The sequence below is a fragment of the Macaca thibetana genome, chromosome Y (assembly GCF_024542745.1).
Source record: "Macaca thibetana thibetana isolate TM-01 chromosome Y, ASM2454274v1, whole genome shotgun sequence".
NCBI lineage: Eukaryota > Metazoa > Chordata > Mammalia > Primates > Cercopithecidae > Macaca > Macaca thibetana.
Genome location: NC_065599.1, coordinates 11,110,381 through 11,132,530, shown reverse-complemented (window position 1 = coordinate 11,132,530; position 22,150 = coordinate 11,110,381). Strand labels below are relative to the sequence as shown.

The 22,150-nt window shown below is 47.1% G+C and overlaps 2 protein-coding genes across 2 annotated transcripts in view; both read left to right on the top strand.

Moving 5' to 3' along the window:
- The window catches only part of RPS4Y1 (ribosomal protein S4 Y-linked 1), a 381,935-nt gene that overhangs the window by 176,022 nt on the left and 183,763 nt on the right, over positions 1 to 22,150 (top strand). The gene's annotated exons all lie outside the window — the stretch shown is intronic.
- Positions 12,573 to 14,408, top strand: LOC126947123 (uncharacterized). The gene has a single exon (XM_050777750.1). The coding sequence runs from the start codon at positions 13,611 to 13,613 to the stop codon at positions 13,962 to 13,964; it is 354 nt and encodes a 117-aa protein (XP_050633707.1). The 5' UTR covers positions 12,573 to 13,610; the 3' UTR covers positions 13,965 to 14,408.

Below are 22,150 nucleotides of genomic sequence, written 5' to 3'. Positions count from 1 at the left end.
TTGCTTGACATTTCCAGCTTCTAGAGGCTGCCTGCCCGTCTTGTTATGTGGCTGCTTCCTCCATCTTCAAAGCCAGCAGTGTAGCATCTCCTAATCTATCTCTAACTCTGACCCTCTTGCTTCCCTTTTTCAATGATAAAGACCCACGTGATAACACTGGTCCTACCTGGGTAATCCAGTAATGTCTTCTCATCTCAAGCTCAGCTGATCAGCAACCTTCATTCCATCCGCAACCTTCATTTCCCTTGCTATGGAAGGCAATATATGCGCAGGCTCTGGGAATCAAGACATGGATATCTTTGGGGCCCATTATTACTTCTACCTACAACAGGTGTTACAAGACTTGGCCTACTTCATCTTGCAAATCCTTTCTGCCCTCTCCTGCACCGAATGAGATCTGTTCTCTGTGAATGTTCAGGACCGCAAGAGTAGGGACCCCAAAGGCTGGGGGCAAAGTAGATGTGACCGGTGCCAAGCATAGGGTGTGTGACCAGATTCAGATATGTGATTACATTGGGCGGTGACGCAGTCATTTTCGTTAGGAAGGAACATGGTTGTAGGAAGAGAAAATGGAACACAACCCACACGTGTTGGGTGGTTGGAAGATCTGAGAACTCTCGTGGGTGTGCTCCTCCATTTCACTCACCACGGTACAGGGGACATTCTTAGACCTGTCAGTGTCACTATTTAACATAAACATCCAAGAAAGTCAGCGAACTTCAGGCAGGATGAAGGCAGAGACCCACCCCGAAGCACAGTGTGATTCAACTGTCGAAAACCACAAGACAGAAGCGACTGATCCCATCTGAGGAGTCCTAAAGAAGATTATCATCAGACTTCCCTTCGGAAACTTTGGAAGTCAGAAGGCAGTAGGCTGATAAATTCAAAATGCTAAAAACCAAAACCAACGAAAACTTGCTAACCAAGAAAAAAAAAAATACTACACGGCTAAAAAATCATGCAGAAATCTTAGCAAAATTTTAAATGATCCAACAAGGTCTATTGTTTCTGCTCAGATATGGGCAAACATGAACTTGTATGCTTATTTTTATGGGTACAAGGAGCACGCAGTTATCTCCACTAGCATATTTTTTGTTTTGTTTTGAGATGGAGTCTCACTCTGTCGCCCAGGCTGGAGTGCAGTGGCACAATCTTGGCTCACTGCGACCTCTGCCTCCCGGGTTCAAGCAGTTCCCTGCCTCAGCCTCCCGAGTAACTGGGATTACAGGCATCTACCACCACGCCTGGCTAATTTTTGTATTTTTAGTAGAGATGGGGTTTCAGCATCTTTGCCAGGCTGGTCTTGAACTCCTGACCTCGTGATCCACCTGCGTCAGCCTCCCAAAGTGCTGGGATTACAGGTGTGAGCCACCACACCCAGCCTGTTTTTCTTTTTAACTCATGTGTAGGTTCAGAATTTAGTTCCAGGTACGTGAGAGCCCTTTGTAGACCTTTTTCATGGTGAGTCCGCTGGCTTACCAGACCTTGTCTGACTTCTCCTTCCTGTATCTTCCCAACAGCTCAGCACCTTGGTGCGGCACAGGGTCCCATTAGCGGCCTCATTTCCCACCACTGACTGAACATCAGCAGGCTCAATCCACGAGTCAGGGGCTGGGGATGTCTTGTCAAGAATTCCCTCTTTTGGAATGAAATTTATAACAACAGCCGTGCTGCTTGATGGAGCCCTTTCTACATGGCAGGTGCTTTGCAAACACTTTCAGAAAATCTGCAGCAAACCTTATAGTAAGAATGATTGCTCTCATCCTACAAGTCAAAGATCAGATTGGTGACATGGTCACCAATGCACTGCTAATAAACAGCAGAAGTGAAATTCAAATATCAAGACATTTGTCCTCAAAGTCTCTGCTTGCAACTAGATTATGGTCCTGATATCCTAGGGGTGAATCAGTTTCAGTTGCCCTTCCTGGACCCCCAGCAAGTAGTACATTGGAATTATTCTTGTCCGGTATAGCGGGGAGCAGTGTAAACAGATCAACAAGGTTTTCTGGGACCCTGGTTCAGGCAAATAAATCTTACAACATTATCTGGCTCTTTCAAGTAGACTTTAGACTTGGCCTTGCTTTCTATACTTTATTTTACCCACCGGAAAATAGTGTTTGTATCTTTACAAAATGTAATACTTGATTTTCCCCTCTCAATATTTTGCAGGGCAGAGATATTGCTTTGATCTATTTTCACATAATAATTATTATTTGAGGTCTCAATTAAGACCAGTGTCTTCATCTGTGTGGGGCTCTGCGTTAAGGGCTTTCATAGACTCGCTCCTGCCGTTTCTCCTAACTCACTTGAGCAGAGGCCAGCAGTAGAGAAACTTAATAAATAACACAAGTGCTGCAGTTTCTGAGTCCTCTAAGAAATGAGACCAAAAGGAAAGACTCCAGGGACATTTTCACAGATATGCCCAATTCCAGTGGCCCCAGGTTTTGCACCCTGCTATTGATATTCTGCCACCCATAGTCGTGATCATCTGGCTACAAAACAGCAGGCAAGGCTGTGCTTGAATGATGTTACAGGTGGGCTCATGGCTACATGGATGTCTAGACATGTCTAGGTGTCCATATGCAGGAACTGAGGGAAAATGAGAAAGAGGGAGGGAGGGATGGGTCAAGGGATGGATAGATAAATGGATGGAAAGGTGGACGAATGGATAGATGCATGAATGGATGGTGAATTGGTGGGTAAAATGGAGGGATAGATGGATGTTTGGATGGATATTTGGGTGGATGGGTAGATGGGTGGATGGATGAATGGATGAGTGGATGGGTAGACAGTGGATGGATGGAGAGATGGATAAATGTTTGATGGATGAATAGATGCATACATGGATAGACAGGTGTTTGGGTGGATGTGTAGGTGGAAAGGGGGATGGATAGACAGTTTCATAGGTGGATGGATGGGTAGATGGACAGATGGATGAGTGAATAGATGTGTTGAATAGGTGGATGTATAGATGGAGGGATGGATGATTAGTTTGGTAGATGAGTGGATGGATGGGTAGATGGATGGATGGATGGTTAGGTGGATGAGTGAATGAGTAGATGGGTGGATGAATGGATGGATGAATAGATGGATAGGTAGATAAGTGAATGATTGAATGGATGGATGCATGAATAAACAGGTTCGTGGATGGGTGGGCGGATGGATGGATGGATGTGGGTGGCTGGCTAGATACGTAGATAGATGCAAAGGTGAATGCAAATAGAAGGGTAGATTTATGAGGATGAAAGAATTTTTCGCCGGGAGTGATGGCTCATGCCTATAATCCCAGCACTTTGGCAGGCCGAGGCGGGCAGATCACGAGGTCAGGAGATCGAGACCATCCTGGCTAACACGGTAAAACCCCATCTCTACTAAAAATACAAAAATTAGCCAGGCATGGTGGTAGATGCCTGTAATCCCAGTTACTCGGGAGGCTGAGGCAGGAGAATGGCGTGAACCCAGGAGACAGAGCTTGCAATGAGCCGAGATTGTACCACTGCACTCCAGTCTGGGCAACAGAGCGAGACTCCATCTCAAAAAAAATAAAAAATAAATAAATAAAAAAAAAAAGAAAGCGAGAATTTTTCTCCTTAGGTAATCAGGGGAAAATTAAATCCTTACCCACAGAGACGTCTTTCATTGACATCAGGCGGAGGCTCTCTTTTCTCTCTTCTGGTGACCAGGACAAAGAGAAGTGCAGGTTTAGAGGGCTCTGACGAGGGAGCCCTGCCTGCCTCCTGTCCTGAGTCACCTTTACCAAATCGTCTCCTGTGTTGGGTCTCCCTAACCTTGATTTTCAAACGCTAGCTTCTAGGCTTTGCCTTTTCTGTGTCTGTGGTTCTGTGTCATCCACCAAGTCTCCCAGAGAGCCCCTTCCTGCCTCCCCTCTGTCCCTTTAGCCCCCACTCCAGACCCCAGATTGGGCTCAGGGTTCCTCTGTAAAAGTCACTGATGGGAGTCCACACCCTGAAAATGCCTTCAGCCTTCATTCCAGCCTCTCCTCTCTGCCAAGTGAGCTGCCCCTGCCGGCAGCAGTCACTTGTTCACACAGGGATGCTTGTTCCGGCACACTGAGTAGGCGCTGTCTCCTGTGTGGGAATCGGCTTGGCATAGGCGACCGTATGACATTGTTTCAAAAAGCCATTCAAATTCTTTGTCTTGTACATCCTGTCTGGAAGCACGTGTATACATTCCCGCCTCCCCACTGGGCACACTCTTACCCTTGCCCTGCCATTGTGGTGCTAGGAGCTGTCTGTGCCGTCCACTGGGTGGACCAGACGTCTTCCCCATGAAAAGGGGAATCAGGGTCTTCATGTGTCTCTCAGAAGCCAGGCATTTGGCACCGGGGCTCATGAACAGCTGATTTTTGAAGCGGTCCCAGGGGAAGCTGAGTTGGTGACTGATAAGAGGAAGGTCTAGGTCCAGTGTGGTGGCTCACGCCTGTAATCCCAGCATTTTTGGAGGCTGAGGCAGGCGGATCAGTCAGGAGATCGAGACCATCCTGGCCAACATGGTGAAACCCCGTCTCTACTAAAAATACAAAAATTAGCTGGCCATGGTGGCACGCGCCTGTAATCCCAGCTGCTTGGGAGGCTGAGGCAGGAGATTCGCTTGAACCCGGGAGGTGGAGGTTGCAGTGAGCTGAGATCGTGTCACTGCACTCCAGCCTGGGTGACAGAGCGAGACTGCATCTCAAACAAAAAGAAAAAAAGAAGAAGAGGATCTGAAGAATTGGGATACTGAGGCATCATCTTCCTTGCCCAGTGGATTTGCAGTTTCATACCCTGGATCTCCTGAAGCTTTGGGGCTCCTTTTTCTTTTTCTTATTTTTTTTTCTTTGAGACGGAGTCTCTTTTCTTTATATTATCCAGTCTTAGTTATTTCTTTATAGCAATATGAGAACACACTAATGATGCTGGTCTCTTCAAGGAAACTCCTGCCATACCCCCTCCCCCATCTTCTTTCTCTCTCTCTTTTTATTTTGAGATGGAGTCTAACTCTGTCGCCCAGGCTGGAGTGCAGTGGTGTTATCTCGGCTCACTGCCACCTCTACCTCCCTGGTTCACGCCATTCTTCTGCCTCAGCCTCCCGAGTAGCTGGGATTACAGGCGCCTGCCAGCACGCCCGGCTAATTTTTGTATTTTTAGTAGAGATGGGGTTTCACCATGTTGGCCAGGTTGGTCTTGAACTCCTGGCTTCAAGCGATCCACTTGCTTCGGCCTCCCAAAGTGCTGGGGTGACAGGCGTGAGCCATCTCTCCTGGCTGGGGATCCTTTTTCATCTCTGGTGGACGACAAGGTGTATTTTCCTCTTGCTGGTCCAGGGGGCTGCAGACGGACAAGCAGACTCCAGTGTTTGGGGGTCTGTGTGTGTGTTCTTTTTCCCCCGTGGTGCCAGCTGTGGCAGATCACAGGATGCAGGTGGATAATGATGGCACAGACATATCCTGGCTGTTGGCCTCTCCTACTTCACTTCATTATTGATGGATGCAGCACCCACTAAGTTGATTATAAAAGGCTGATAAGGCCGGGTGTGGTGGCTCACACCTGTAATCCCAGCACTTTGGGAGGCCAAGGCAGGCGGATCACCTGAGGTCTGGAATTGAGCAACATGGAGAAACCCCGTCTCTACTAAAAATACAAAATTAGCCAGGCTTGGTGGTGCATGCCTGTAATCCCAGCTACTGGGGAGGCTGAGACAGGTGAATCACTAGAACCAGGGAGGCAGAGGTTGCGGTGAGCCAGGATCGTGCCATTGCACTCCAGCCTGGGCAACAAGAGGGAAACTCCATCTCAAAAATAAATAAATAAATAAATAAATAAATAAATAAATAAATAAATAAATGAAATCAATGAATGAATAAATAAATAACTAAATAAATTTAAAAAATAAGCTGGGCATGGTGGCATGTACCTGTAGTCCCGTCTCCTCTGGAGGTTGAGTTGGGAGGATCGCTTGAGCCCTGGAGGTCAAGGCTGCAGTGAGAGGTGTTTGTGTCACTTCACTGCAGCCTGGGTGACAGAGTATAGACCCCCATCTCTAAAACAGATAAATACATATATACAGAAATGATTAAATGGTGAAGTTAATGTTATAGGTATTTTTCCACAACAACATCCTTACCCACAGAAACCTCAGTGGAGAAGACAGGAGTGTGGCAGACCAACATGCTTCTGTAGCCCCACAAAGCTGTCCCTTTAATTGGTAGCACTCCTGGTAAAGGCTGTTTGCTTAGCGGACATTGACCTCTGACCTTGTCCTCCACCTGCTGGCGCAGCGACTCCTGCTATCTCCAATTTGTCCAGCTCACCTGTCAGTCCCCAGAGTCCTAGAACCGTCTATCGGTTCTTGCTTCTCCCTTTTCCCCTAGAAGCATCTCCTGGGAATCGCCCTGATCAAAAGCCCCAGCCACCTCTCCAAGACCCCCTCCAGAAGCCCACACAGCCCTTACATTCATTGCCTTTGAACCTACCCGAAGTCAGCAAGTTCAAAACTCGTCAGAAACCAGGAGAAGTCTCAGCCCCAAATCAATAGCAGCCGTTGTGAGCTCCTCCCAGCTCAAAGTCCCCCGGAGATTGGTTCCCTGGTCTGAGTCAGGAACAAGAGACTGAAAAGCACGGGGATCTGGTGCTTTTTCTTCGTAGGGTTACTCCCTCTCCCCACCAAAAAACCTACCAACTGAAAGGTCACTGATTGGTTGCGTCAACCAGCCTCAACCACCAGATGTCTTTGAGATGGGGAGCCAGCCCCCTAAAGCTGAGTCTTTGTGTGTAGCTTCCAAATATCTGGTCCCTTGGGTGCAGACAGAAGAGAGGACACAGAGGCTGGACATCTCCCAGAGGAGGGGGAGACTGGCTGGGCACCAAATAGTCTGGCTTCCCTCTCTGATATCATAGGAACATGAACAGACTTGGAGATACTGATTGAAAGTATATGTCACTTGAAGGAGACATTGGTTCCAGAGCCATTAGTTCCTAACCTCCTACCATACTCTCTGCATGGTGGAAGATGCCAGAACATTCTCAGAGCTTGAGAAGAAAGAGGAATTGAGAGAAGGGATGGGGGTCAAGAGATAGAGAAGGTGAGGAGGAATGCGAGAGAAGGGAGGGAGGGAGGAGAAATGAGGAAGGAGAACTCAGAAGCTCAGGTTTAACTTCACCCCACTCCCCTCAGGATCCCTACACTCTAACAGTTGTTTCTGAGAGTTCCTGGGGGCCACCCATAAACAATGAGGTTAAATGTAAATGGAAGGGCAGGACTCTGTTGAAGTCCCTGTTGGCTGCATAGTCACCAGCTCTCATGACCCAAAGAGGAGAGTGATCAGGTGACTAGATCGTCAACGAGGGTAAATCTGGAAGACAAAATGTTTGAGGCCAGGTGCAGTGGCTCACAACTGTAACCCCAGCACCTTTGGAGGCCAAGGTAGAAGGATCACTTGAGCCCCAGGAGTTTGAGACCAGCCTGGGCAACATAGGTAGACCCTGTCTCTACAAATAATTTTTAAAAATTGCTCACGCCTGTAATCCCAGCACTTTGGGAGGCCGAGGCGGGCGGATCACAAGGTCAGGAGATCGAGACCACGGTGAAACCCCGTCTCTACTAAAAATTACAAAAAATTAGCCGGGCGCGGTTGTGGGCGCCTTAGTCCCAGCTACTCGGGAGGCTGAGGCAGGAGAATGGCGTTTGCAGTGAGCCGAGATCGCGCCACTGCATTCCAGCCTGGGCTGGGCGACAGAGCGAGACTCCGTCTCAAAAAAAAAAAAAAAAAATTAATTGAAGGATTTCTAAAGACTACATGAGTGGTTTTTGTCTCCTGGAGTCAGAACCCAGGGAGGATTTTTGCTGAAATACCAAAGCCGCAGGGAGCCTGAATAGAGATGTTCAGACAGAAATTAAGTTTGAAGAAATAGATTTTGGCAGAGAGGCATGTGGCCACAGACAACTCATACATTCATTCATTCTTTCACTCACTCAACAAACATTAAATGGACTGTCTCTAACTGCATTTCCCTCTCTTGACAAGAGGGGTACATGGGAGAGAGACAGGCTGAAGGAGTGTAGAGTTGGTATTGGTTGGGCCTGGGAGCTTTCCAGAGGCACTGTGCTCTGCTGTGCCCTTCTTCACATCCCAGTCTCTACGATGTTGACTGTGTTCGTGGATATCACATCGCTGTTGAGATCCCAGAAAGAATATGCATGAACCACCGTGACAAATGTCATTCATAATCCTTTCAGCGAAGAATAACCTCCAAAAATGTCTTCTGTGTACCTTCCCCTGGAATCGTTTGTGATTCTGATGCAATGGGAGACAAAACATCTCTTATCCATGGCCTCTGTTGAATCAGTTTTGTCTCCAATCTGCCTTTCACGGGCACTCTAACAAGGAAAGTTCAGCTGGTCTAGCAGTTCCGAGACAGCAAATTATCTCACTGTTGATGTGGACAAAGAGGCTTTTGCAGAAAGACTATACTTAACTTTGAGAATCTGGGTCCCAGCTTTTTGTTTACCCAGAGAGGTATAAATCTGAAAGAATCTGGGTTCCAGCCGAGCTGAGAGAGGTGTAAAATCACAGAGGTATGCCTCCACTCAGAACACACCATTATCGTGCTTTTATATGGAAGGCACAGCCATTCACTCATTGCCTGATAGACGTTTCCATTGAATGTTGGATCTCTTCAAACCAAGTGTCTGTAAACCAAGGGTTCTGCACTGACACTGAGGATGAATCCAACAGGAAAGATAAAGAGAAACATCACAGCACACCCCAGAGACATAGGCAATTACTGTTTATTGATTAAAAATATAATGAAAATTAGGAGGCCGAGGTGGACAGATCATGAGGTCAGGAGTTCGAGACCAGCCTGGCCAATGTGGTGAAACCCCATGTCTACTAAAAATACAAAAATTAGCCAGGCGTGGTGGCACACACCTGTAGTCCCAGCTACTCAGGAGGCTGAGGCAGGAGAATCGCTTGAACCCGGGAGATGGAGGTTGCAGTGAGCCGAGATGGCACCGTGGCATTCCGGCCTGGGCGACAGAGCAAGGCTCTGTCTCAATAATAATATTAATAATAATGAAAAATAAAAGGAGAATAAGGGAAACCAAAAATAAGCATCTAGAAGAGCAGTTTAACATGCAATTCCATTTTCATTATTTCTGCTTTAAGTTTGATATTTATATCGTGTCTCAAACGAACAAGGCTGGCCACTCGTTCCCTCTTCTGTTACCCTGTCGTTGGAGGTTTTGTTCTTTGCCTTGGTATGTTGAGAGACCCCAGAGGTCTGTGAGTAAAATTCAAGGGCTCTGTCAACTCAGATGGGACAAAGTCTACTTCTCTGGATTTACTCACTTGTAACTGAAATTCTGCATCGCCTGTGGACCTAGGCAACACCCCACAACAATATTAGTCTCGCCTGTAGATTTCTTACCAACCATTATCACAGATGCTTTCCTATCACTGTACAGGAGTTGCAGATGAAATATCTTTCATGCTCATGACCACTTCAGCATTACTGTGCTCCTTGGATGCCTCGAAATATTTTAATCTTACGAATATCTAATGCATTACTGTGTTTCCATTACACGAAATAAAACAATGACTTAGCAGTTGCCCAGGTGAAGGGAACCACTTCCAACAGGTGGAATTAATCGTTCAGGGTTTTCAAAAGTTCTCTGTGTAGTTGGATTTTAAGCTCCAGGGTTAATCTGATAGAACTTGCTCATCTGGTTTTAAGAAGTGTGGTTAATGGGGATCTCTTGACTGTAGAATTAGTTTTAAAACACCACATTTACTTCTGACAGTAGGTAAATTTTACCTTGGGGAGAATTGTATGGCCTTGGTGGTAGTTAGTATAAATTAGTATGAATTAACTTGGGCATATGTGAAAATTAGTATAGCATAAGTGAATGAAGGCATATGTGAAAATTTGCAATTATTTTCTATATTCATCTAAAATGGAATTGCACTGGAAATATAGCATGCTTGTTTTGTGATTTCTACCTATCTCTGTTTTATTCTCATGTCAAATTCTACTTTACCCCTCAATGACAGTCATTTGACACTCCTCTCTGTGTCGGTGTCTGAGGCACCCTGGGACCGTCCTGACTGGAAAGCACAGTGACACTGCTGGCCTGAGCTGAAGTGCTGATTCAAATAAATTGAAAGCTGAATGACCTTATGAAGAGCTGCTTTACCCAGGAACAAATATGGAGAGGAACTCCTTGCAACTGTGTTCTCAAGTAGACCACTTTTGAGAAATTATACATTTATCATAACACCTCAAGTCCTGCTCTGCATAGAATGACCATTATTATCAAGAAAAGTTCTCCATTCCCTGTGATTCATAAGGAAGTGCAGGCCTAACCAGAAAACAGGAGCTGCGACAACCTTGGGTCAGACACATTCAATCTCTCTATTCACAGTTGCATTTTCTCTCTCTCTCTCTCTCTCTTTCTTTTTTTTTTTTTAACAAAGCCAATTAGCAATAACTGGGAAAAACAAAAACAAAAACAAAAAATGAACATATGGTTGAGCTGACTTCTGAGAAAGCTTCTGCATTGTGAATGTCAGGATTCCACATTTCTGAAGCACCTCTGCTCCTCCACAAAGCGCCTCTCTAGTTTCGTGGTGATACGGGAGGGAAATGACAATTGTCTGGATTATCAGGATGGCCCATTGTTCTCTGTGGTTCTCAATCCATGTGGACATCCACCATGACCAAGCTCTTTCTTTCTTTTCTCTCTTTCTTTCTCCTCTCTCCTTCCTTCCTTCCCCCTTCCCCTTCCCCTCCCCTCTTTCCCTTTCCTTTACCTTGTTTCTTGCTTGTTTCTTTCTCTCTTCCCTTCCCTCCTCTCCCCTCCTCCCTTTCTTCCCTCCCCTCCGTTTCTCCCCTCCCCTCCCCTCCTCCCTTTCTTCCCTCCCCTCCCTTTCTCCCCTCCCCTCCTCCCTTTCTTCCCTCCCCTCCCTTTCTCCCCTCCCCTCCTCCCTTTCTTCCCTCCCCTCCCTTTCTCCCCTCCCCTTCTCCCTTTCTTCCCTCCCCTCCCTTTGTCCCCTCCCCCCACCTCCCCCTTCCCCTCCCCTTCCTTCTCCCCTTCCTTTTCCCCTCCACTTCCCCCTCCACTCCCTTCCGCTCTCCTCCCCCTTCCCTTCTCTTTTCTTTTCCTTTCTTTTCTTTTTTTGAGACAGGATATCACTCTGTTGCCCAGACTGGAGTACAGTGAAGTGATCGTGGCTCACTGTAGCCTCGACCTCCTGGGCTCAAGCCATGCTCTTTCCTCAGCCTCCTGAGTAGCTGGGACTACACACACACACAACCATGCCTGCCTACTTTTTTAAATTTTTATATTTTTTTGAGACAGGGTTTCATGCAGGTTTTCATGTCCAGGCTAGAGTGCAGTGGTACAATCTTTTGGCTCACTGCAACCTCTGCCTCCTGGGCTAAAGCGATATTCCTACCTTGGCCTCCCAAGTAGCTGCGACCACAGGCACTAGCCACCACATTCGGCTATTTGTTTATTTTTTTTTAAAGACACAAGGTTTTACCATGTTGTCCAGGCTGGTCTCAAACTCCTGAGCTCAAGCGATACACGCGCGTCAGCCTCCCAAAGTGCTGGGATCACAGGCATGAACCACCGTGCCCAGCCTGGTTAATGTTTAAATGTTTCCTGGAGATGGGGCTTCACTGTAGTGCAGGCTGGTCTTGAACTCCTGGGTTCAAGTGATCCTCCCACACTCAGAGATACTATTTTCTTTTCTTGCTTTTTTTTTTTTGAGAGGGGTCTTGCTCTTGTCCCCCAGGCTTCAGAGCAGTGGCTCGATCTCAGCTCACTGCAACCTCCACCACTCTCCTGCCTCTGCCTCCCAAGCAGCTCAACTTCAGCACCTCATTCTTTGTCTAAGCCAAGTTTAGCCGAAGAAAACACCTGCCGAGAAGGTAAAAACAAAAACATCTGCCAAAGGCAAGAACCCGGTGGGAAGCCCCCTGAGCCCAGGGGCCTGCAGAGTCTGTTCTGGTGACAAAGCAGGCAGTTGGAAGAGAGCAGGGCTGCGAGACAGCGTGGGTGGGTTTTATCTGCTGCTTTTGGAAATTCATTGCATGATGCGTTTGTTTTTCAGAGGTCCCAAAGCAAAGAAACAAAAGCCCCGCAGAGTTCACCCAGAAGGAAAGCCTTCATTGGATCAGGCTATAAGAGGACTCTCCCCTGAGAAAGATACTTATTTTGGCGCTGTGTTGAGAGAAAAGGGAAGAACGATGGCTTTCCCGTAGAAACATTGACTTATTTCATGATTTGAAAATGGACTTTTATGTTTTAGGAATTATGTGGATGGGATGTTTTCTTGGGTGATAGGATTTGAAATTGCAGAGGGGAGCAGGTGCCATGTGCCAGCAATGGCCGGCCAGTCTGCCTGCCTTCCTGCCTGCCTCCCTCCCTCCCTCCCTTCCTCCATTTCTCCTTCCCCCCACCCCGTTTCTTCCTTCTTTCTCTCTGTGTTTCTTCTTTCTTTTCTTTTCTTCTTCCTCCCTCCCTCCCTCCCTCCCTCCCTTCCTTCCTCCCTCTCTCCCTCCCTCCCTTCCTTCCTCCCTCTCTCTCTCTCTCTTTCACTTTGTTTGTTTTAATGAGAGTAGAGAGGAGGAAAAACACTTTTTTTTTTTGAGACGGAGTCTCGCTCTGTCCCCCTGGCTGGAGTGCAATGGCGCGATCTCAGCTCACTGCAAGCTCCGCCTCCCGGGATCATGCCATTCTCCTGCCTCAGTCTCCTGAGTAGCTGGGACTACAGGCGCCCGCCACCACGCCCGGCTAATTTTTTTGTATTTTTAGTAGAGACGGGGTTTCACCGTGTTAGCCAGGATGGTCTCGATCTCCTGACCTTGTGATCCGCCCACCTCGGCCTCCCAAAGTGCTGGGATTACAGGCGTGAGCCACCACGCCCAGCTGGAAAAACACTTTTTATTTTTTGTCTACCTTTATTGTAAGGAGAGAGTGAGAATACCATGCCACACATGCAGGGTTCTGAGCAGAGGGCTACACCGTGCTTAGTTCTAAAGGCACCTACACTTTTATCATGAAAGCCATGGAGAGGCCCACATTTTGAAACACTCAGTCTCTCAGGAGAGGATAGAATGGGCTGCCAGTGTGATAGGGAGAGAAATTGAACATAGCCGACTCCATCTTGCTTCTGACTCCTCAAGCTAACTGCTCTTAGGCACTTCTGCACATGGGCCAAGTTAATCATGGAAAGAACTTAGATTACAGTTTAACTGGAAAGCAAGGATGATAAGAATTCCTTTCCAAAACTAACCTCTGAGGAGATAAGAAGGGCATGCATACAAGTAGCAATGTTGTCTTGAAGATTTGTAGGAGCACTGTGACCTGAGCAAGGACAAGGAAGTTTTGCAATCTCCTTGGGCCCCTGCTGATGCCCAAGTGTCTGTGGTCACCAGCCAACCCCCTCACCTCAGCCTCCTCCTTGTTCCCCCTTCTCAATGTACAAAGAAGTTTGAGATTCATGCCTTTAAAAATGGTTCCTTAGGACATGGGTCCAGTATCTTCCTGACTGGCTGGCTCTCCAAATAAAGATGCTTTTCTTTTTCTAACTTCTTGTCTCTCGAATGATTGGCTGTTATGCAGCGAACCTCAGGAACTTTGGACTCCACAGCACTAGGACCACTCTCAGGACTTCCAGTCTGTACTGGGTGCAGGAATCACTGGGGAGTCGGACTGAAATGCAGGAATCACTGGGGAGTCGGACTGAAATGCAGGAATCACTGGGGAGTCGGACTGAAATGCAGGAATCACTGGGGAGTCGGACTGAAATGCAGGAATCACTGGGGAGTCGGACTGAAATGCAGGAATCACTGGGGAGTCGGACTGAAATGCAGGAATCACTGGGGAGTCGGACTGAAATGCAGACTCTGATTAAGGAGGCCTGGTACACGAGGCCTGAGATTCTGCATCTCCAGTAAGCACCCAGGGGATGTTGCTGCTGCTGATCCAGGGACCACACCTTGGAGAGCAACGCTGAGAAGCTGGCGGAAGAGCCCCGGCTGATGAGGATCTGAACATTGTCCGTAGCAGGGAGGCTGGGAAAATGAGATAAAAATGTTAAAAATGGCAGAGTCACCTTCCTGGAGAAGAAATGGCTTTTCCATTCCTTATTACGCTCATGTCTTTGCAACTAGCCCCCAGTGGTCTCCTTCCTGCTATATACCTGCAGTTACCGTGTTCTTGTTAAGGAAGAATTGCAAATGAAAAAAAAAAAAAAGGAAGTTGATCATGTTTGGTTGCTTTTGGTCATGTTTGGTCATCACAATAAGCAAATAAAATCTGAAATTTCCCCCTGACTTTGCAAATGTTTTCTTCCAAGGAGATCAACCTTATTGGATTTCTTTGGTTCCCGAACAGCCTGCCGTGAGGTATGAAGGACACACGATCTTTTATGTAATTGGTGAGACCCAATGCCTTCTAGATGTTGGGTGTCTCATCCCAGTGTGAGGATTTTTTTTTTTTTTTTTTGGAAATGGAGTCTTACTCTGTAACCCCAACTGGAGTGCAATGGTGCAATTTCAGCTCACTGCAACCTCCGCCTCTCAGGTTCAAGCGATTTTCCTGTCTCAGCCTCCCGAGTAGCTGGGATTACAGGTGCATGCCACCACACCCAGCTAATTTTTTGTATTTTATTAGAGACAGGGTTTCACCGTGTTGCCCAGGCTGGTCATGAACTCCTGAGGTCAGGCAATCCATGTGCCTTGGCCTCCCAAAGTGCTGGGATTACAGGCGTGAGCCACTGTGTCCGGCCAAGGATATCTTTTGAAAACTTAATTTCCCTTTAGAAAAGAGAACTTAATCTACATGTTGGTTCTTTTTGTTGTTGTTGTTGTTTGTTTTTTTGAGACAGTCTCATTCTGTCTGGTGCAATCTCGGCTCACTGCAAACTCTGCCTCCCAAGTAGCTGGGACTACAGGCGCCCGCCACCACGGCCGGCTAATTTTTTTGTATTTTTTTAGTAGAGATGGGGTTTCACTGTGTTACCCAGGGTGGGCTCGATCTCCTGATCTTGTGATCTGCCTGCCTCGGCCTGCCAAAGTGCTGGGATTACAGGTGTGAGCCACCGCGCCTGGCCTAGATGTTGGTTCTTTTAATTTATCTTGAGTAAAAGTTGTTTTTGCTAATATGAATTTTTAAAGTCATCATTTGGTTCAAACAGTTTTGTGTAATTCACCTCTAAATGTTTTCAGCAGAGGGAGTAACAAAAAAGAAAAGGTTTTTTTTTTTTTTTTTTTTGACATGGAGTCTCACTCTGTCGCCCAGGCTGGAGTGCAATGGTGCAACCTCGTCTCACTACAACCTCTGCCTCCCAGGTTCAGGCGATTCTCCTGCCTCAGCCTCTCAAGTAGCTGGGACTATAGGCACCCGCCACCACACCTGGCTAATTTTTGTATTTTTAGTAGAGATGGGGTTTCACCATGTTAGCCAGGCTGGTTTCCATCTCCTCACCTCATGATCTGCCCGCCTTGACCTCCCAAAATGCTGGGATTACAGGTGTGAGCCACCTCTCCCAGCCAAAAAAAGGTAATTTTAAGGGCAAAGAAGTGAGATGACTTGAGTAACGGTATTCCCCATGCATGGCTATTAACAAATGTTTCCTGACTGCCCACCTGGCGAAAACATCGAACAGGTAGAATGTGTGGTCCTAGGAGGTGACAAACTTCTATTTTAAATGAAATATTAGAAAACAGATTAGACATCCAAGTCAAAGGGGTGACAAATAAGGAATTTCATGGGAGTTCAGTGATTTTTTTTTTTTAAATGATGATTGTAAGTCTATTAGAAAGTAGCATATAAAATTTGCTATGGTCTGAATGTTGCTATCTCCCCAAAATTTCCATTTTGATCTCCTCACTTCCAAGGTGATAGTGTTCAGACATGGGGCCTTTGGGAGGTGATGAGGTCGTGAAGGTGGGGCCTCATGGATGGGATGAGTGCCCTTGTAAAAGGGGCCCCAGAGAGCTCCCTCACCCCTTCCACCATGTGAGGACACAGCCGGAAGGCTCCATCTAGGAACCAGGAAGTGGGTCCCCACCAGACGCTGAATCTGCCACGTCTTTGCCCTGGACCTCCAGCCTCCAGGACTGTGAGCAATCAATTCTCCAGTGTTGTTAGAGGGCTTGCTCCTCGGTCACCACAATAAACTGAACGCTCGTTTTTCCCCGAAATTTCTGTGCCGCAAAGTGGTGGCGCTAGGAGGTGGAGTCTTTAAAAGGTGGTGTGGTCATGAGGGTGGAGCCTCAGGAAGGGATCAGTGCTCTTATAAAAGAGACCCCAGGGGCCGGGCGCGGCGGCTCACACCTGGAACCCCAGCACTTCGGGAGGCCCGGGCGGGTGGATCACCCGAGGTCAGCAGTTGGAGACCAGCCTGGCCAACATGGCGAAACCCCTTCTCTTCTGAAAGTACAAAAATTAGCCAGGCGTGGTGGCACATGCTTGAAGTCCCAGCTACTTGGGAGGCTGAAGCAGGAGAATCGCTTGAACCTGAGAGATGGAGGTTGCCGTGAGCTGAGATCGTGCCATTGCACTCCAGCCTGGGCGACAAGAGCAAGACTGCGTTTCAAAAAAAAAAAAACGGCCTCGGAAAAAAGCTGGGATTACTGAGCACCGCGCCCTGGCCTCAAGTAAAAGTTGATGCTAGAATGAGTCTCATCGTTTGGTTCCCTTGTATTGCCATGTTTTCCAGAGAGGGGAAAAGGTGGGGATGGAGTCTCAAAAAAGCTGGAGTGCAATGGTTCAAGGTCTGGGAGCCCTCCCAGTTCAGGGATTCTCATGGTGCTCTTCCTTAAAAGAGCACCCCCACCTATTCCTGTGGCCATCCCCATGTTTCACCTCAGCCAGGCTGGTTTCCCATCACAGATCTGCCCGCCTTGACCTGGGCTGGGATTACAGGTGAGCCTGGCCACCACTCCCAGCCAAAAAAAGGTAACAAGGGCAAAGAAGTGAGATGACTCAGCTGGTATTCCCCATGCCTATTAACAAATGTTTCCTGACTGCCCACCTGGCGAAAACATCGAACAGGTAGAATGTGCTGGATTTTAAATGAAATATTAGAAAACAGATTAGACATCCAAGTCAAAGGGGTGACAAATAAGGAATTTCATGGGAGTTCAGTGATTTTTTTTTTTTTAAATGATGAATTAGAAAGTAGCATATAAAATTTGCTGTCTGAATGTTCATCTCCCCAAAAATTTCCATTTTGATCTCCTCATAGGTTCAGACATGGGGCCTGGGCTTGGGGATGAGTCCCTTGTAAAAGGGGCCCTAGTTGAGGACACCAGCGGAAGGCTCCACATGAGCAATCAATTCTCCAGTGTTGCTCCTCGGTCACCACAATCCCTGAAAGAAGTGGTGGCCAGGAGTTCCCTTTAACAGTGGTGGCACATGAGCCTCAGGAAGGGATCAGTGCTCCCAGCTCACACCTGGAACCCCAGCACTTCGGGTGGATCAACTTGCAGCAGTTGGAGACCAGCCTGGCCATCATGGCCAAACCCCTTCCTTCTGAGTACAAAAATTAGCCAGGCGTGGTGGCACATGCTTGAAGTCCCCTACTTGGGAGGCTGAAAGCTTCTGAACCTGATAGATAGAGTGGAGGCCGTGAGCTGAGATCGTGCCATTGCACTCCAGCCTGGGCGACAAGAGCAAGACTGCGTTTCAAAAAAAAAAAAGCACATCGGCTCAGACTTACTTTGCTGGAAAGCATATTAGAATGTGTCTCATCCCCCTTGTATGCCGTTTCCAAGAGCTGCTGTAGCAAGCTGTCACACACCAGGTGGCTTACAACTGGGATTCATTCTGTCACAGTTTTGGAATCAGAAGTCTGAAATCAAGGTGTGGGCAGGGTGAGTTCCTTCTGGAGGCTCTCGTGGTGGATCCGTTCCTTACCACAGCCCCGAGCCTATTCCTGTGGCCTCAGGGCTTCCCATACAGTGCACAGGACGGCCTCACCTCAGAGAGCCATCCAGACTCCAATGTCCACAGTGCTGAGGCTGAGAAACCCTGTATTAGCTTCAAATGCACACACTCTCTCTCTCTCTTTCACTCTCTGTCTCTCTCTTGCTCTCTTTCTGTCTCATGTATTGATCTAGCTGTCTGTTTCTCCGTAGTTGTCTACCTATATCCATCTGTCATCTACTTTTTCTTTTTCTTAGAGACAAGGTCTTGCCCTTTTGGCCCGGCCAGAGTGCCGTGGTGTGAGCATAGCTCACTGCAGCATCAAATTCCTGGGCTCAAGCAATCCTTCTACCTCAGCCTCCCAAGTAGTTGTGACTATAGGTATGTACCACCATTTCCTGCTAGTTTTTAAATTTTTTGTAGAGATGGGCTCTTGCTATGTTGCCCAGGCTAGTTTCAAATTCCTGGGCTCAAGCAATTCATTTGCCTTGGGCTCCCAATATGCTGGGATTACAGGTGTGAGCCATAGCACTTGGCCTCTTATTTTATTTATTTATTTATTTATTTCTCTCTCTCTCTCTCTCTCTCTCTCTCTCTCTGTATCCATTCATCCACGTATCCATATCTGTCTATATATCTATTCATATCTATCCATATATCTATCTGCCTATGCATTTATCTATATCATCTATATATCCATTCATCCATCTATATTATCCATATCTATCATCTATATATCTATAGCTATATATCTAACTACCTATTCTATATATCTATCCATTTTATCCATATCTATCATCTATATATCCATATCTATGTATCTACCTATCCATTCATCTCTATCTATCTATATCTATCTATCTATCTGTCTGTCTACTATCTGTCTGCCTACCTATCTGTCTGCCTATTCATCCGTGTATCTACCTCTATCCATCATTTATCCATGAATCTACTTTCTATCAATATATCCATACATGTATCTATATCTGTTTAGCAATCATCTATCCATGTATCTATTTGGATCCACATATTGATATTTACCTATATATGCATTCATGTATCTATATCTGTCCATTTATTCATTTATCTCTGTGTGTCTCTACATTTAATATACATTTGCACTTATATATGCTATGTCTCAAACATGTGCACACTCACATATGCATGTGTGTCTGGATACACACACACACACACATTTTAGTGAAGGGGCACCCTGACTTGATTTGTACATATCTCAGTGGTGAGAGTCATCAGCAAGAAGCGGCCCCAGGCCCCAGGCTGATTGTCCCCTTCTCAGGCCCCAGCCTGAGTCCCAAGCATCGCTGCAGAGGCTCACCGAAGAGTCCACCCAGCCAAGGCCACCCCTGGGACCTCCCCTCCCTGGAGAAGCCTCATGCCTTTGGCTTCCATTTCTCTTCAAATGGCATAATAAACAGCCACGCTCCGGACATGGCCTCGGGATAGAAAATTAGAGCCAGATTAACCATGCTTGCTGGCCCCGTGGTGACCACTAAAAATGAGGTGCTTTCCTCTTCCCGTCATTTCCATGCAGTGGTATTTGAAAAGGAAATGGTTTCCATCGCAAAACATTTTCTGTGACTTTTGGCTGCAATATTTTGCTTCTTATGCTCTTTTTTCTCATACTTTTCCTTCCCTGCCTACATTTTCTTTAAGTTTTTTCTGTACATTAAAAATTCTTTATATGTTAAGTATAAAGAATATTTCAAACACTCTTCTGTAAATTAAACAAATAAAGAAGCTGAATTTTCCAACAGTGACAGCATCACCACAGACAGACGAGAAAAAAAGTGATTTCTCCCAACAGAAAATGCTTACAGTAAGAAATTAAGCCCCATGTTTTTATGTGAAAACTCCCAGTTCAAAACTGTACAAACATGGAAACCTCACGTGAAGAAAATTGTCCGCCAAATTCATCTCTATATTTTATTTGCTCTTCTTGAGGATAATTTGGAATACAATCAGTCCTCTGCCAGAGTAATGTTTTATTTATTTCTGTATTTATCTATTCTTACTCCCTTTCTTCCAAAAATCATGTGAGAAGGCTTTCAGACAAAATGGCTTTAGTTTGACTTTTAGAACGGCAACGTTCTAGGAGTCAGAGCCGGAAATCAATGCCTTTTATAGTTATCTGTTTTCAAGAGATGAATTTTCCTGGCGCAACAGTACTAGAAGATAGAACCCCAGTTGAACAGGCTTTTTATTCTTAGTCCTGTGACTTTCTTTCTTTCTTTTTTTTTGTTTGAGATGGAGTCTCGCTCTGTCACCCAGGCTGGAGTGTAGAGGCATGATCTCGGCTCACTGTAACCTCCACCTCTCAGGTTCAAGCGGTTCTCCTGCCTCAGCCTCCTGAGTAACTGGGATTACAGGTGCATGCCACAATGCCTGGCTAATTTTTCTATTTTTAGTAGAGACAGGGTTTCACTGTGTTGGCCAGGCGGGTCTCGAACTCCTGACCTTGTGATCCGCCTGCCACGGCCTCCCAAAGTGCTGGGATTACAGGTGTAAGCCACCGCGCCCGGCCCTGTCCTGTGACTTTCAAGGAGGGACAGCCCTTGACATGTGGCCTGGCACATGTAATTTTTGTGCGGAATCAGTATCCCTGGACTATAGTCCTCTTTTCACCCTTCCATATCCACTTTCTGCCCTGGGAGTTGATTTTTAGAGACTGTATCAGAGGGACTCAGGCCTGTGAGTTTCTAAACGGTGTTGGCCAATCTGGGGGACTGATATTTGACAGTAAAACCTGTATTGGGGTGAGCAGTGGCCCCTCCAAACTCCTGTCTCCTAGGGAGTTCAGAATGAGACCCTATGTGGAAATAGGGTCTTTGTAGATGCATTTGTTAAGATGAATGGGGCTGAGCCCTACATCCAATGACAGGCAGCTTTCTAAGAGACGAAGAAGAGACACAGACACAGACACAGAGGAGAAGGTCACGTGGAGATGGAGGCAGAGACTGAGGTAAGATGGCCACAAGGCCAGGGACTCCTGGAGCCACAAGGGGCTGGGAGAGGCAAAAAGGAGCCTCCGCTGGAGCCTCTGGAAGCAACTGGATACAACTGTAGTGGACTGTGCGGTGGTCCTCCTAAAAGATATGTCCACGTCCTCATCCCCAGAATCTGCGAATGGGAACTTATTTGGAAAAGGGGTCTTTGCAGATGTAATTGAGTTAAGAATCTCAAGATGAGGGCCAGGCGCGGTGGCTCACGCCTGTCATCCCAGCACTTTGGGAGGCTGAGGCGGGTGGATCACCTGAGGTCAGGAGTTTGAGACCAGCCTAGCCAACGTGGCAAAACCCTGTCTCTACTAAAAGTACAAAAATTAGCTGGGCGTGGCGGCAGGCGCCTGTAGTCCCAGCTGCTTGGGAGGCTGAGGCAGGAGAATTGCTTGAACCCGGGAGGCGGAGGTTGCTTTGAGCCAAGATCGCACCACTGCACTCCAGCCTCGGCGACAGAGCGAGACTCCGTCTCGAAACAATAACAACAACAGCAACAAATCAAGATGAGATCATCATGGCATAGGGTGGACCCTCCACTCAATGACAGGTACCTTTGTAAGAGACAGAAGAGGAGACACAGACACAGAGGAGAAGGCCAAGTGGAGATGGAGGCAGACACTGGAGAGATGCGGCCACAAGCCCAGGGATGCCTGGAGCCCCCAGGAGCTGGGAGAGGGAGAAAGGATTTTCCTGCAGGGAGGTCATGTCTGTGTCCCACTATCTTCTTCTTATAAGGCCACTAATCATATCAGATTAGGACCCACCGTAATGACCTCGTTTTATATTAATCACCTTTTTAAAGAACGTATCTCCAAACACAGTGACACCCTGCAGTCCTGGGAGTTAGGATGTCAATTGATCAATTTAGAGGACAGAATTCAGCTCACAACAGTCTTTGCAGTTGAGGTCACCAGGGTGGGCCCTGATTTAGTGGCTGCTGTGTTTATAACAAGAGGAGATGAAGACGGACACAGAGGAGAAGGCCAGGTGGAGATGGAGGCAGGGACTGGAGTGATGCGCCCACAAGCCCAGGGACGCCTGGAGCCCCCAGGAGCTGGGAGGAGCAGGGGGGATCCTCCCCTAGAGCCTCCAGAGGGAGCACAGCCCTGCCCACCCCTTCATCTCAGACTGCTGCTCTCCAGAACTGGGAGAGAATAAATTCCTGTTGTTGTTTTGTTTTGTGTTTGAGACAG